Source organism: Siniperca chuatsi, linkage group LG5, assembly GCF_020085105.1.
Source record: "Siniperca chuatsi isolate FFG_IHB_CAS linkage group LG5, ASM2008510v1, whole genome shotgun sequence".
Taxonomy (NCBI): domain Eukaryota; kingdom Metazoa; phylum Chordata; class Actinopteri; order Centrarchiformes; family Sinipercidae; genus Siniperca; species Siniperca chuatsi.
Genome location: NC_058046.1, coordinates 16211869 through 16225550, shown reverse-complemented (window position 1 = coordinate 16225550; position 13682 = coordinate 16211869). Strand labels below are relative to the sequence as shown.

Genomic DNA, 13682 nt, shown 5'->3' with positions numbered 1-13682 from the left:
CAATTAATCCTGGAGTGAAGGATGGCCTCATGTCCTCTCCTCTGATTCAAAGCTGCCCCGTCTAAGCTCGCCTGACAGCAGCGATGCATTTCTCCCCACCTCCAATGTGAGCCTGGGAGTAGAAAATGCTACCTCTGGCATCTAGTACAATGGTGCTATGCTTCCACATCTGGCTCTGGTTTCCATGGTTTGCACTTTTCTTCAGCTTTCATCTGAGAATTATTGACTTACAGTTTGGAAGTAAAGCTCTCTGCTGCTCTTCCACTCCTGTCCATTTCTCTGTATTGCCAACCTTCACATATCAGGTTCATGGCTAAAATGGTTAGCCAAGGTGTCCGACCTTTTCACTTGTAAAGAGTATATACTGAGCAGTAAAAGTAGTCAACCTCCACCTCTCTACTATCACGATAATTGATGGAGTTAACGACTGCACATCCATGGATTGTGTCTCTTTTAGATAGTAGTGTATCTGGTTCCCCTAGGTGACTGTGTGTCTGTATTTTTTATTTTCAAGAGTTGAAAAGGATCCACAAAGCACTCTCAAGAGCTGAGTTAGTTGTGTGATCTCATTGTGGTACTTTGCAAGGTCAATCAGGCATGCTTGCGTGTAGTGGCAAGGCAGGGCCACTACTGAGGAATGGTGTGTCACTGTAATTTAGAGTCTGTTATATGGCTCAATTTGTGCAAAGGAACAAAAGTTACAGTGTGTAACCCAATGTGTCTACTGTCACTGGGACACAGTCCCTGGGAATGTGACTGAGATGTGAACAACAAAGTTGTTTATCAACTTAACTTTTAACGAGATTTTCAGCAGCCTTTTCATTCGATAAATTTCAACCAAGTCTGACAACATGGTAGATGTGTCCCTAGCTTTCTTTCATCAGTGGACTGTTGACTTGTCTTCTCATGAACCATGGTTTCCAGAGAAGATTTGGGATACAGTGAGTTAGTCAGTACTGTATGTTGAGACATTTCCCCCAAATCAGAGGCCCACAGAGGCACGAAGGGTGGATTGTCCTGGCATGACATGTGTGGGTGTGGCTTACCATGGTACAGCCTAATGAAGCACAGAAGCTGTGGCTGCGGACGTGGGTGTGTTGCCATGTCTCAACTATAATCTAGTTTGTAGCAATAAAACAGATCTACCCCACTGCACTGCTATCCACCCATTTTTGTCATAGGTGCATGTTTGCAGACTGGATGAGCTGCCCAAGTTGTCAGGCCACTTCAGTCACTCCACCTTCCAATTATCATAATCACCATGATGAAATCAGATTTATTTACACACCCTCTCTTTTACTTAACCTGTTCTACCTGCCATCATACCTGAAGTATTTCTGCATATTGTGCTGCATTTCATTTGAAATAAATGATTTCATGCAACCATCCTTAACTACTCCAAATATTACAAGATGATTGCAACAGATGACAATACTGGACATTAAATCAGTAGCTTTCCATAGTGACCAGTTCAGTAGATGAGGACTAATATAGGCCTCAAGCACCAGTACTATATGTGAGTTTCATTACCAATACCCAATAATACTTTTTTCAATACCTTATTTTGAAGGATATAATCATGTTTTTATATAGTCTATGGTTTTTCTTCAAGACCAGTTTTCATTTAACAAAATAAAACAAATTTCACAAATACATCATTGTTTAATGGTGTCTTGACAAAGCAGTGATAACAGGCCCTTTGCCCCGATTAAAAACTAAAATTAGCAAATTAGCAAAATTATGACTTATAACAAAATCAAATGACAGTGAAAAAAATAACATGAAAGGGCTCGCCCATAGTGATTAACCTAGAGAGAATATTCACCTGAATCTGCAGCTTCCCTCAGCTTTATAGCAAGTTTCAGCTTATTGTTTAGCAGTCCGGCCCACAACTTTACTGTTTTGGTTCACGCTCACCGCTCTCATAGTGTCTCAAAACTCACTGTATTGTACCTGCTTAGCACCAAATGGCAGACAGACACAGTTAGTGACTAGCTGGTGAACATAGTGGAGTATCTAGCAGCTAAACAGCCAAAAAAAATTCCCTCAGGAGTTAGAGACCAAAAACAGAGCTAAAAGATAGTGAATACTGGACTTACATTTGCCAGGTGGCCAGAAATACAACTCCAAATGAATGCTAATGTTGCTCCGTCACTGCTGGATGCATGTAAGCAACTGTTTGCTAACAAGTTCGCCATATCAACTTAAAAGGTGATGTCAGTGTTGTGTCCACAACTTGTTTCAGCTGCTCCAAAGTGGGCAAAAAAATCAGTTATTGCAGGTTTGAATCAGAAAATAGAACAAGTATAATATAGAATAAGTAAACAAGACTAAGAATATCGCCAAGCATTTAACGCAGGCTTTTGGTGCTTTTACGATTAAATTCCAACTTTTCAATGCTACAGAAGCATTTCAGTCAGTGCTAATAAATTCATACTGAAATTCAATACTCAGCCCTACTTACGCATTTAACAAATAAAGTGTAATTAATAGTATCTTATTAAGATCACTTTTATTAGCAACAGCATATATAATGTATATATTATACACTATGCAAACACAAACTGACAAATGCTATTTGATGATCATTTGCACATGTGATTTGACCTAGTTCTGGTTTGCACCTCTGTGTTTATCTGCCTTAATGCCATTTCTGTGCATCTGTCAGTCAGCAGTGACAGTTTTTCAGGTCTGTCAGTTTGTAGTAACCCCTCCCTCCCATTTCAGTGTGTTTAAAATGGAAGATCTATTTATACAGCATGTCTGTGCGAGCTGGTTTCCTGGTTGCTTCGTCAAAGAGCTGGTCTGTCTGTGGCAGCAGGCTGGAGGGGCTTTAGGCTCTTCATCCCCCCAGTGAGGCTCTATCCCAGCAGGCTTAGTGACACAGGCCTAGGCAGCTGCCACAAGGCTGGATAGGCATCGGATAAATTGCTCTTTCTCCACCAGAATAATGAAGAAACACACAAACAACCTAAAAGATATTCATTCTGTGGTACTCACACAAACACACATACAGATATACACCACACCCACTAACACATAAGGTCATAACTGGCCCTGATGGATGAACTTGTATTGTGACATGGTATTTGACAATCCAGGCTTGGTCGATACCCATGTACAGGTTGTGGACTGAACAAACTTGTCTTGTTAGTTATTCACTTTAATTAATAAGAATGTGAGACTTTGTCATATGCCTTAATCACTGAACAGCTGAATAAAAGGCTAGTACCTTTCTCTGAGCGGGTTAGTCTAATTGATATTATGTTCAATGTTTTTCTCTGTGATTTTATTAAAGTGACACATCGGACCACTGGGGGCCTTTCATTGAAGGTCTTGTAGAATATATTTTTGTCTTGTCACTCTCATTAATAAAAGATTTTAAGGTATCCACTGGGGAATATGAGTAGGAGAACGTTGCTCTAATACCATTATTACTTTACTCACATGCACGTACATACAACAGTTCGTGATGAGGTCTGATCTCCCCAACATTGTGAGCTCAGCTGTGTGTAACAACTAAGAGCCGACTATTGACAAGTATTGTAGCAGTACACAGCATAAGTGGCCCCGGGGCTGTGTGCGTGTCTACAGCGTCGCACAGAACTATTGACTTAGTTAACAAGGAAAAAATTACTGCTGTTGTTTATCTCCACGTTTTTCTGTGAAAAGTGATGTCATATTCCCCTTTTCTACTCTCAGCCCTTTCTTTAACAATCTCTTTTATACAGCTCTGTACCTCTACTGCTCTTTCAATCCTTTGCTTATTTCATGTATCACTTTTGACCAACCTTTCCCTCCTGTTTCAGTTGGTTATGTAATCTTAGTGTCATTTGGGACCTCATATTGACAGCTTAGTCCTCCACTGACCCTCTCCAGCCAGTGTAGTTAGCCACCCCACCCCAGGCAGCTGGAGGAAAGCATGACACAACATGACATACTGAAAATTATTGATTCCAAAAAGACTGTGTGTGTTTGTATACATGTTACTGTAGTGCATGTTTATGCTTTACATTTGACCCAGCCATCAGTATGACTGTCAGTTGGTACCTACCAAATTGAAGTTACATAACCTGCTATGTGTGTGGGTTCAAAACAGTCTTGTCAGTTGATGTTATGTGACCAATGTTGACTGCAAACCAGAAAAGACAAGAACTCTGGGATTTAATACATGTTGAGCCCTAGACTGACAAAAAGCACACAATTACTCGCTGACCTGATTCATCTTATCTTGTCACAATAAGGTGGGTGGGATTACAATACCTGCTTGCCTGATGTGCACTAAAAAAAAAAAAGTCACATGGCCAGTGATAAACAAGAACAGATTTTCTGAGATGGCAAGATTTGTTTTCAGTAAAGACATTTTCAGCTTGTCTCAACAGATCCTAGAAAACAATATCTGTTAGGTTGAATTTGTTTTCAAGTTCTTTACGTCATTTTCTGGGAAATAGTAAGACCTTGTCGTTGAGTGGTTACTACAATGAACGGTACTGTAAAAGAAAATTAGAATAAAAAATAAATTCATAAAAGTATAAAAAAGTATACATTGAAGTCTGTCACATGTCGACATGGCTGGAAGAGAAGAGATAATGCATAGGAGGCCATCTAAGAAATTATCCAATACAATGAAAACGTTTATGACCTCCCTTTGCAATATGCCCATGTTTACTGGCTGACATGAGTGTCTTGTGTCCTGTGTTCTGCACATAGTATCCAATCACAGAGTGGGGTTTCTCGCATAGTCTTCAGTCCATAAGCCTTTCAGGTAACTCCACCCTGCCCACTTGTGAACTCTGTTTGCACTACACTGTCATTGCCCTGCTCAACAATAATTAACCTACAGCCCCATCTATTGGTGTATTTGTGAAGTTCACAATTAAAACCCAGACACAATAGCTTTCTTTATAAAAATGTTTTTACTGGTACAGTTGTTTGAAACAATAATTATGTTTCGATTATGTCAGAAAGAATAATAGAATATTTTATCCCCTTTTAAGGCTACATTCACATACATTTAGAATATTTATAGAAACTTTAACACATTACTTTTGCATTATTTTGCTATATGCTAATCTCCTTCTAACTTCTGTAGATATAGAGGCAGAAATGCCATGAAACAATGCTTCTCCTATAAAAGATCATGTTAAATACCCCCGTCCTTGCAGAATCTCAACCTGACCCTTACCTGGGCACTTTTGAATCTGTTCACTCTGGGTCATCATATCTTTCCAGAAACACTCCAATATACCAAATTCACATTCATACACTTAGCCTCACTGAAAGCAAAGTCCTACGACTGTGTGTAGCGAATAATCTCACTCAGGTCATGGCCTGTCACTGCAAAGGCATAACCATCACCGTCACAGAACTTGGCGCCACAGATTTGTGTGTCCGTCACACACTCATTGTGCAAATGGACAATCTAAGAGGAAATGAGGAAAACACAAAGTCAGGTTCTCATAAAATGATCTAATATCAGTTTAACCTGGAGGAAACCGCCATAAATTGTGCCTCAATTCTGGGGGCACAATTTATTAAGACAACAAGCCTTGTATTCTGTTGTAAGACCAGTTACCTCCACACTGTTGGTCTCTGGGGTCAGTGTCAGGTGCCAAACCCTGACTAGAGAGTCCTCAGCAGCAGACAGAAGCTAAAGCACACAAGCAGATGGTCACACAAAATCCAGTGGTATGAAATATGCCCATAAAAATTCATTGAGAACCACCTGAACATGCTTTAGAGCAAAATAAACTTAATCATTTAACTAATTGTCATCTTTGACTAGAACATCTATCAATCCCTTCTTATTGTTATCTGTGTTTGCCACTTCAAATGATAAATGCCAACACAATAAACTGTCGGTGAAAAAAATTCTTTCTTATCCATTTGGTTTATACAACTCACCAGTCCAGAAAAAGGAGCAATGTCCAGTGAGTATATCCAGCGAGCGTGGGCGTTTACCTCAGCATGCAGAATTCCCGTCACTGCCTCATAGATACGGATCTGGCCTGTGCCATAACCTGCCACCACTGTACCTTTCCACAGCTTGACAGATGAGCAGCTCATACTGAGAGCAGTGAGGAAGATGGATGATCAATGCCATCAGGGAATAAAGGGAAAAGATAATGGACAATGAGATAATTAGATTAGAGTGAGGAGGGGAAATGAAGAAGAAACAAAGGACAATGGAAAGGGAAATAAAGTAGAGTAGATAAATTCAACAATGTATGAAGAAGGGAGAGAGGAAAATAAGAGTAGAAGAGGAGTTTTAGGTTTAGCTCAGATTTCCATTGTAGACCAAAAATGACAAAATTATAATACAACAAACTTCTTACTCAAAGCCAGGGATCTTGTGGAGCAGCTGAAATTCCTCCCCAGACTTCCACACACACAGGTTTCCCCCATCATCTGCAGTGACCAGATCAGCTATGCACTCCTGAGCGTAGGGAGGCAGCAACAAAGTGGAAGGGATTATGTAAATCATACAATGGTTGCAGTTCCTAGAAGTATTATATAAAGTAGTATTTTTTTAGGTAGGCTGTCATTCATGGAAAATTTAGAGCTATCCTGTTTCAACAAAGGTCCAGATAGACAGACCACAGTAAAATGCACACACTGAACAAGCACACACACGCCACACCTGGCTGCCAGAGCACTCCGAGGCCATGTCAGTGATGGACTCCTTATGCTCCTCCAGCACCTCAGACAGGGTTATATTACTGCCTTTACTGGGAACATCAAATACTAGAATTGAACCAGATGAAACACCTAGAGAGAGATAGAGACGGTACAACTGTAGAGTTTCACTCTGTATTTTAAATATAAGTATAAATATATTTCACTCAGTACTTACCCACACATATATAATTCTCACACACTGCTGATATCCCTCGAGCAAACACGGCCTGAGCTGGGGCACAAATAAGTTCTGTGAGTGCACTACATTTGGAATAAAACTCTGGATTAATACTTTTCTCTCACACATAAATGTGTGAACGCACAAATATGCATACTGTATATAAACATGTGGCAAATAAAGCCAGCTGTATGTATGAATAAACCTGACAAAGCAGAAAACATTGTTCATGTGTACAATGTCTTCACTGCCATTTGTGATTGTGGAGATATATAAATGTAGGCGTAGATGCTTTTATTTAATTATAATAATCAGGTCCTCCCACAGATGTTTTTAATTATGTTTGTGTTATGAGGATGGATCAACTGCACTGACACATTTCCAGGAACAACAAAGCATTCTTGTGTTCCATTCTATTGTATCGTATGCTGTATCATAGCTTATTGTATTGCATCATATAATATATGTAATCATTTAAGTTTTCATGCAAATAAGTGAGGCAGGTCAGTCTTTGTGTGCCTACATGTGTAACAAATCCACAGTTTATTTGTAAGTTTACCTGTAGGTGTTTCCGGAGTATCCAGTGCATGCCAGTACACCATGATGGAGCCATCAGATTCATACATCTAAAACGATGGATTTATGTGATGTAAGTAAGTAAGGTAAAAGGCTGCAAAAATACATACAATAATACTACAAAATAATACTTTTGTTTAGGTTCACATTTGAAAGATGCTAAACGACACACTTCAGTCTCAACCCCTGCACTATCATATTATACAACCACAGCCACTATAAGTATACATAAGAAGCAGAAGTAGCAGTGTCTCCTCCAAATGTAGCGACTGCCAATGACAGCAGAGAAGAGCAGACACACACACAAACTCACCTGGATGCCTTTCTGAGAGGTCACCACCAGCAGATCACGAGAGGGCAGAACACAAAACGCAGCCTGTTACAAGAAAACACAGGATTTCTTTATTTTTAGGATACAGCCAAATGCATATATGGTATGACAGAACAAAAGACAAAATAAGACAATGTTAAAATTAACAATTTTATATTTACCAGCAACCTATTAAAGAAGGTAGCTCACAATGTATCATAAACTGTTTGTGAGATGGTATTTTTTATCGTTTTAGCACTGTACTCCAGCATATTGGATCAGAAATTAAACAATGATTATGATTTTGTGCTTACTATCAACATTAAAAGTGTTTGAGGGTGTTCACATCCATACTAGGGAACAGTGTAGGATTTGCAGCCCTTTATATACATAGTCCCCCAATTTTTGGACATTGCAACAGAGCAATGATCCTAAATATACAAACAAGGCAACCAAAAAGTTTTTATGGTGAGTCTTGCCCTCATAGAGCATCACTAAGAAAGATAAGTGTCTGCAGATGTCTATGGGTCACAGACATTAGCCAGTAACTGACATAAAATAATCCAACTTGCTATGGAAACGGCTGCGCATGTTGATGCAGCAGCCAGTAGCTCCTTCACACTTTGCTACATTTTTATTTTAATCTGTTATCTTTTCTGGCTGTATTGCTGAAACATCACTGACTGATGTCTGATTGGATTTGATTTAAAGGGCTATGCCAAAATTGTTCAAATCGACTGCTCAGAAGATTTTGACTATGGCAACGGCTGCGCGTGCAGATGCCGCGGCCTGTACTGTATACATGTAGGCTATGTAGCTATACTGTATATATTGTTTTATTTTATTTTATTTATTTTATATGCTACACTATTTTAATATTTATTTATTCATGTGTGTAGCATGAAGGGACTATAAACTTTAATTTCATTATACAACCTTGTGTTGTAAAATGATAAATAAATGACCTTGTACCTTGTGAATTAAATGAATTCTGTATACGGTATGACAGGTTTATCTAAATGTATGTTAACTTGTACAATTACTTTCTGATCCCTAAAATTAAGGGACTGTGTATAAATGGGGCTAAAATTCCTACACTGTTCATTTGCTTTGACACCCTCAAATTAAAAAGAGTCAGAGCTTATCCTCAAAGTCATTAATTCATTTCAAATTCAGTGAGTTGGAAAACAGAACTGGCAATTTTTATATTACTTTTGGGTATTTTGGTTCCATTTTATTGTGTATTGTTGTAATAACCTGATTGTATTTCATTGCAGTCCTGAATTGTTTTTGCTCCTGGGTTTACCATGTAAAGCACTTTGTGACTTTGTTTTGAAGTGCTGTATAAATACAGTTTTTTTATACAAAACAAAAATTGCCCACTGTCCTAATGCATTCCGTCTGCACCTACTTTTCCGATCTTGTAGGAGACCCGTTCCTCAAAGACCACACTGATATCCTGCCCCACTAGCTCTCACTGTGTAAAATAGCTAGCAGTGGTAAGAAAACACTGCAGAAGTTGCACTGTGGCCTGACCTGCATGATGAGCGATGTGCTTGTGGCGACATTGGGCTCCTTGGACTGCAGCTGACGGTGGGAATAGTTGAGGCCGTCCCAGGAGGCGCTGACCATGTTGACAACATTAGCATGGACCACCGTGAAGTAGGTGAGGCGCCGCGGGGCGATGCGCAGCACGCTGAGGTTGTTGTACAGCGCCGACGCGCTGTTTTTGATCTGGATGCTTTTTTCTTTGTGATACATCGGGCAGCCTTCTCTTAACAGTGCAGTTTGTTGAAATGGCAATGGATGGTCTGGTGTCAGTCTAAGAGAAAAAATACAGGTCACTACAATAGTCTGGTTAAATTCAATTCGCGATTGCATCAAAAACACATACCGTTATTTGGCAGCAAGCTAAGTATGTTAGCGAGAAGCCAACTGCAATAACGCAGCGTAAATAAAAGAGGACACGGTTAAAGTAACCGTGTGTGACAAATTGCACACACTCTTGCTTCAGATTAAATAAAAATTAGCTTAGCTTCCGTTGGCGATGTCGTGATCGATCATTACATATAAAGTTAACGTGAACGAAGCACTTTTCTAGCTCATGTTAGCAACAGGATTACCTCCGCGTCCTCCGCAGCCATAGAGACAACGCCACCTCTACGTTCTACGTCATCCTTGCGTGCTCGGTTGCTGAGCAACCGTAGATCGTATGAAGCAAAGGATACAAAGAAGAGTGTAAGGTAAGGTTTTATAGATTTCAGATCCTAACGTTATAACAGTGATCATTCGTAAAACTTAACCTGTACACGGCGATGCTGCGGTCGAATGGTGATATGTCTCGCCATTTTAACCGTGTACAATAACCTCAAATTAAGTGATAACGCTACACGTCTGACTTCCTCTGGGTTTCAAAACACCGCGGTGAAGTTAGTTTTAAAGAGGAGTCCACACTTTATTTATTTTATTTTTTGCGCTGTACACATATAGATTCTTGCTGGCATATGTTGTTAATACAGTTGATTTTTCCAACAAAACATATATTGTGAGTAAAAACGGCTTTTTTCTGCTCAAAATTAGCTTGTAGTTATGTGTCTGTTTGGATTTGTAGCAGGATTCTCTCGCCCCTCCCTAATCGTGACGAAATAGGCAAGACTCCGGGTATACGTACCTTTAAAGGGACAGTTCACCCCAAAATCAAAAATACTGTTGATTTTACATATTGTTTTGATGTGAGTTACCGAGTTTTCCACAGACCTTGTTGTGAGCAGTTTCATGTAGGAACTATCGGTAGAAAGAAAATAGGCCCTACATAAAACTGCTCATGTAGGAACTATCGGTAGAAAGAAAATAGTCCCTACATAAAACTGCTCACAACAAATATTTTGGAAGTTCTAATGGTGTAACCCGATTTAGTACATTTATTAGTTTGAAACTAGTTAGTAGTTAGTTAGTAGTTAGTTACGAAGATAACTTAGGAAGGACTTTACACACAATCTTAGTAATGAATTTACGTATAGCTGTTGCAACCCAACCAGAACACTGGCTGACCGTAGCCCCAGTTTGTGCCTCTCACACATAGAATAGAATAGGGTCATTTGTGTTTCATTTTCACACCAGCCTCTGAGCCAAGATGCCACGCTCTGCAGCCAAGTCCCAAGCTGACAAGCGTAGATGTAGGTCGTCTGTCCATGTGACCACACCTCCACCGCAGGACCTGGAAGATATCATCCCTGGTCGCTTAACTCAGGCACAATGGATGGACATGTTGACCCAGGAGGATGCAGATGAGACAGTGGGAGAGATCATGGAGGAACTGTTGAGCAAGGTCATGGAAGGCTGTTTAAAGGTGTACATTAAAAGACAGGTAAAACTGAAAAGGCATATACGCTTTTTATTTCGATTTCACTTCAATGTGAACATTGTACTGATTGACACTTGTGGAGAGACCAGTACAATTATTTATCTTTCTTTCATTCATTTCAACTACACATAAAACATGTACATATAACATCCGTGATGTTGCCTGTCTTTGCCCTTAAGCTAAAGCTAGAACTTTTCTCCGCATCCTGGGCCAAGAGCTACCTCACACAGATTCTAGAGCAGAAAATCCTGTGCCTAGATGAAGGAGAAGGACCAGAGGAAGCATCTGAAACAGAAGACTCAGAGCCTATGCCAGCAACTTCCAATGCCTGGGCTCAAGGATGTATGCCTGTTGTAAACGATACCCCTCGACCTCACCCCGCCTCACAACAGGTACTCTTATACCTACCTATACGTCTCTACTGCAAGTCTTCTCGAGAGGTTATGTGTATCCATATCTACAGTATATCTTTATCTTTATATTTGTTTCTAACAGGAGGCTGACATTAACCAGGTCCCAGCACAAACAGAGCCAAGAGTCAACCAGCAATGTAACGTTGTGGCCCAAACAAACAGCTCTCCAAAGCAATCTGAAAAGGAAATAAGTTCCTGGAGGCCTGTCGCTGACAAGCACAATAAAGTGCTTTGTCCTCGCTCCCCACCAAAAGTTGATCAAAGGAAAAAGCAGCAGGTTAATTTACCTCCCAAGCCTGTTCCAGGCAAATTACTGCCGTCCCTGTCCTGTTCAGTGGAAAAAAAGGATGTGAAAGTAGAGGGTAAAAATAGGACACATTCTGTTTATAACCATAGGACTGGATCATTATATCAGCATAAGGACTACCAACCCATACCAAGGCTTGATCACTCCTGCCTGCCTCAACACTGTATCTTTCCTCAGTATGAGATCCTGGATAACAACTACACAAAACCCAACTCCAAGAAACCAAGTGGACTATCCAAACTAGAACCAAGATGTAACAAGCAGCAAACTGAGTGGACTGTAACCTCGCTGAAGCCATTAACCAGCTCCAAGGATCAGCCAGCAAAGTTTCAGAGGAGAAATGAGGCAGATGTCTGGCTGAAGAAATTGTCTCCCTCTAGACATAGAAAGGAAGGGATGTTGTCCTCTGGGCCTGTGAGGCTGGACACAATGGCTTTGACCGAGGGTGTTTCTCTCCTGGATCCCCAGGCAGTTGAAATGAATCCTCTCCAATTTAACCCTCCTGCCCAGTCTACCAAGCTGAGGCTGATACGAAGTGATGCAGCTATGCCACTGTTTTCAGTTGATCAGGTTACCACAGGTCCACCACCTCGAATCACCCCATTGTTTCAGTCCAAGAAATGGGACAACTGATTATAAAATTTAGTGATAATACATGTCTGTGGCTATATTTACAGCAGAATGAGCTATACGTTAATGAAACAAAAAGATCCTTTTAATACAAGAACAGGTCATATAATCTCTGCTATAGGCTAAGTTGTGAAAGATGATTATATATTATAAGATAATATAAGATTCTGACTCAATATATATGTTATATATATATATATATATACATATATATATAAAATAGTACCTGATAAACTGTGAATACAATATACATGGTTACAGTATGTACATATATATATATATATATATATATATATATATATATATATATATATATATATATATATATATATATATATATATATATATATATATATATATATATATAAGAAAGCTATGTGTTCTATCAATGCCTCCCACAAAATATAGCAAAGATATCGATAGATAGAAGTACCTCATAAAAACTACAACACTGAAATAAGGATGTGTATTTTGTTTGTATGTATATTATACTAATTCATTTTCTGTGTCTTCATGTACACTCAATTTCCAGTTTAATAGGTACATCTAGCTAAAACTAATGACGTCTAATACAACAGTCCTGCAATAAATCCCTCCGTCATGAAGGTTATAATGTTCCATTATTGTTGAAACTCTTAGAGAGCTGTTGATTCACTGCATGGTCCTTTTGGAGGCTGTAGTTTGTGGTGCTGTTGAATTGTATTGCATTATACTGACTGAGGTGTTTCTATTATTTTGTCCACCCCATTTATATCAATGAGGGTAGCATAAATAACAGAAACACCTGTCTGTATAACACAGTACAATTCAACAGCACCACAGACTACATCCTCCAAAATGACCATAGTTGAATCAACACCTCTTATAACCTTCATGAAGGTAGGGTTTATTGTAGGACTGTTGTGCTGCATTAGTTTTAGCTAGGTGTACCTAATAAACTGGCAACTGAGTGTATGCACATATCATGCACACCAATAATAATCTGTACCAGCTGCAAACATCTGCCATAGATGTGTAGTGATTTGAATGAAAAATAGCAATAAAAACAGATAAATATGATCATATCAAATTTGTTTTAGAAATCTTTACTTGATTTTGACACAAGTGTATTTACTGTGTGGGCATTTCTGACTGAATGCATCTTTATATACAGTCAATGGTTGAATGCATTAAAACTGAGGAACTGCTCATGCAACCTATCTTGCTGAAACCGACGAGCAAGGAGC

General features: G+C 39.4%; 2 protein-coding genes across 4 annotated transcripts; one reads left to right on the top strand and one right to left on the bottom strand.

The window, feature by feature from the left end:
* Positions 1-4897: 4897 nt before the first annotated feature.
* On the bottom strand, positions 4898-9954 carry wdr54 (WD repeat domain 54). Of its 2 annotated transcripts, none has more exons than XM_044196705.1 (10): positions 9866-9954; positions 9279-9564; positions 7746-7808; positions 7416-7482; positions 6854-6910; positions 6641-6768; positions 6336-6436; positions 5905-6067; positions 5576-5650; positions 4898-5422 (listed from the first exon to the last, which is right to left on the bottom strand). In XM_044196705.1, the coding sequence occupies exons 2-10, from the start codon at positions 9501-9503 to the stop codon at positions 5291-5293; spliced, it is 1011 nt and encodes a 336-aa protein (XP_044052640.1). In that variant the 5' UTR covers positions 9504-9564; positions 9866-9954; the 3' UTR covers positions 4898-5290. The 2 variants fall into 2 exon arrangements, with proteins under 2 accessions (XP_044052640.1, XP_044052639.1); XM_044196704.1 differs by lacking the exon at positions 9866-9954 and adding an exon at positions 9637-9859.
* LOC122876400 (uncharacterized protein C2orf81 homolog) lies at positions 9870-13520 on the top strand. 2 transcript variants are annotated; one of them, XM_044196703.1, is made up of 4 exons: positions 9870-9985; positions 10863-11109; positions 11322-11498; positions 11602-13520. In XM_044196703.1, the coding sequence occupies exons 2-4, from the start codon at positions 10876-10878 to the stop codon at positions 12457-12459; spliced, it is 1269 nt and encodes a 422-aa protein (XP_044052638.1). In that variant the 5' UTR covers positions 9870-9985; positions 10863-10875; the 3' UTR covers positions 12460-13520. The 2 variants fall into 2 exon arrangements, with proteins under 2 accessions (XP_044052638.1, XP_044052637.1); XM_044196702.1 differs by having other exon boundaries at positions 11286-11498.
* Positions 13521-13682: the final 162 nt, after the last annotated feature.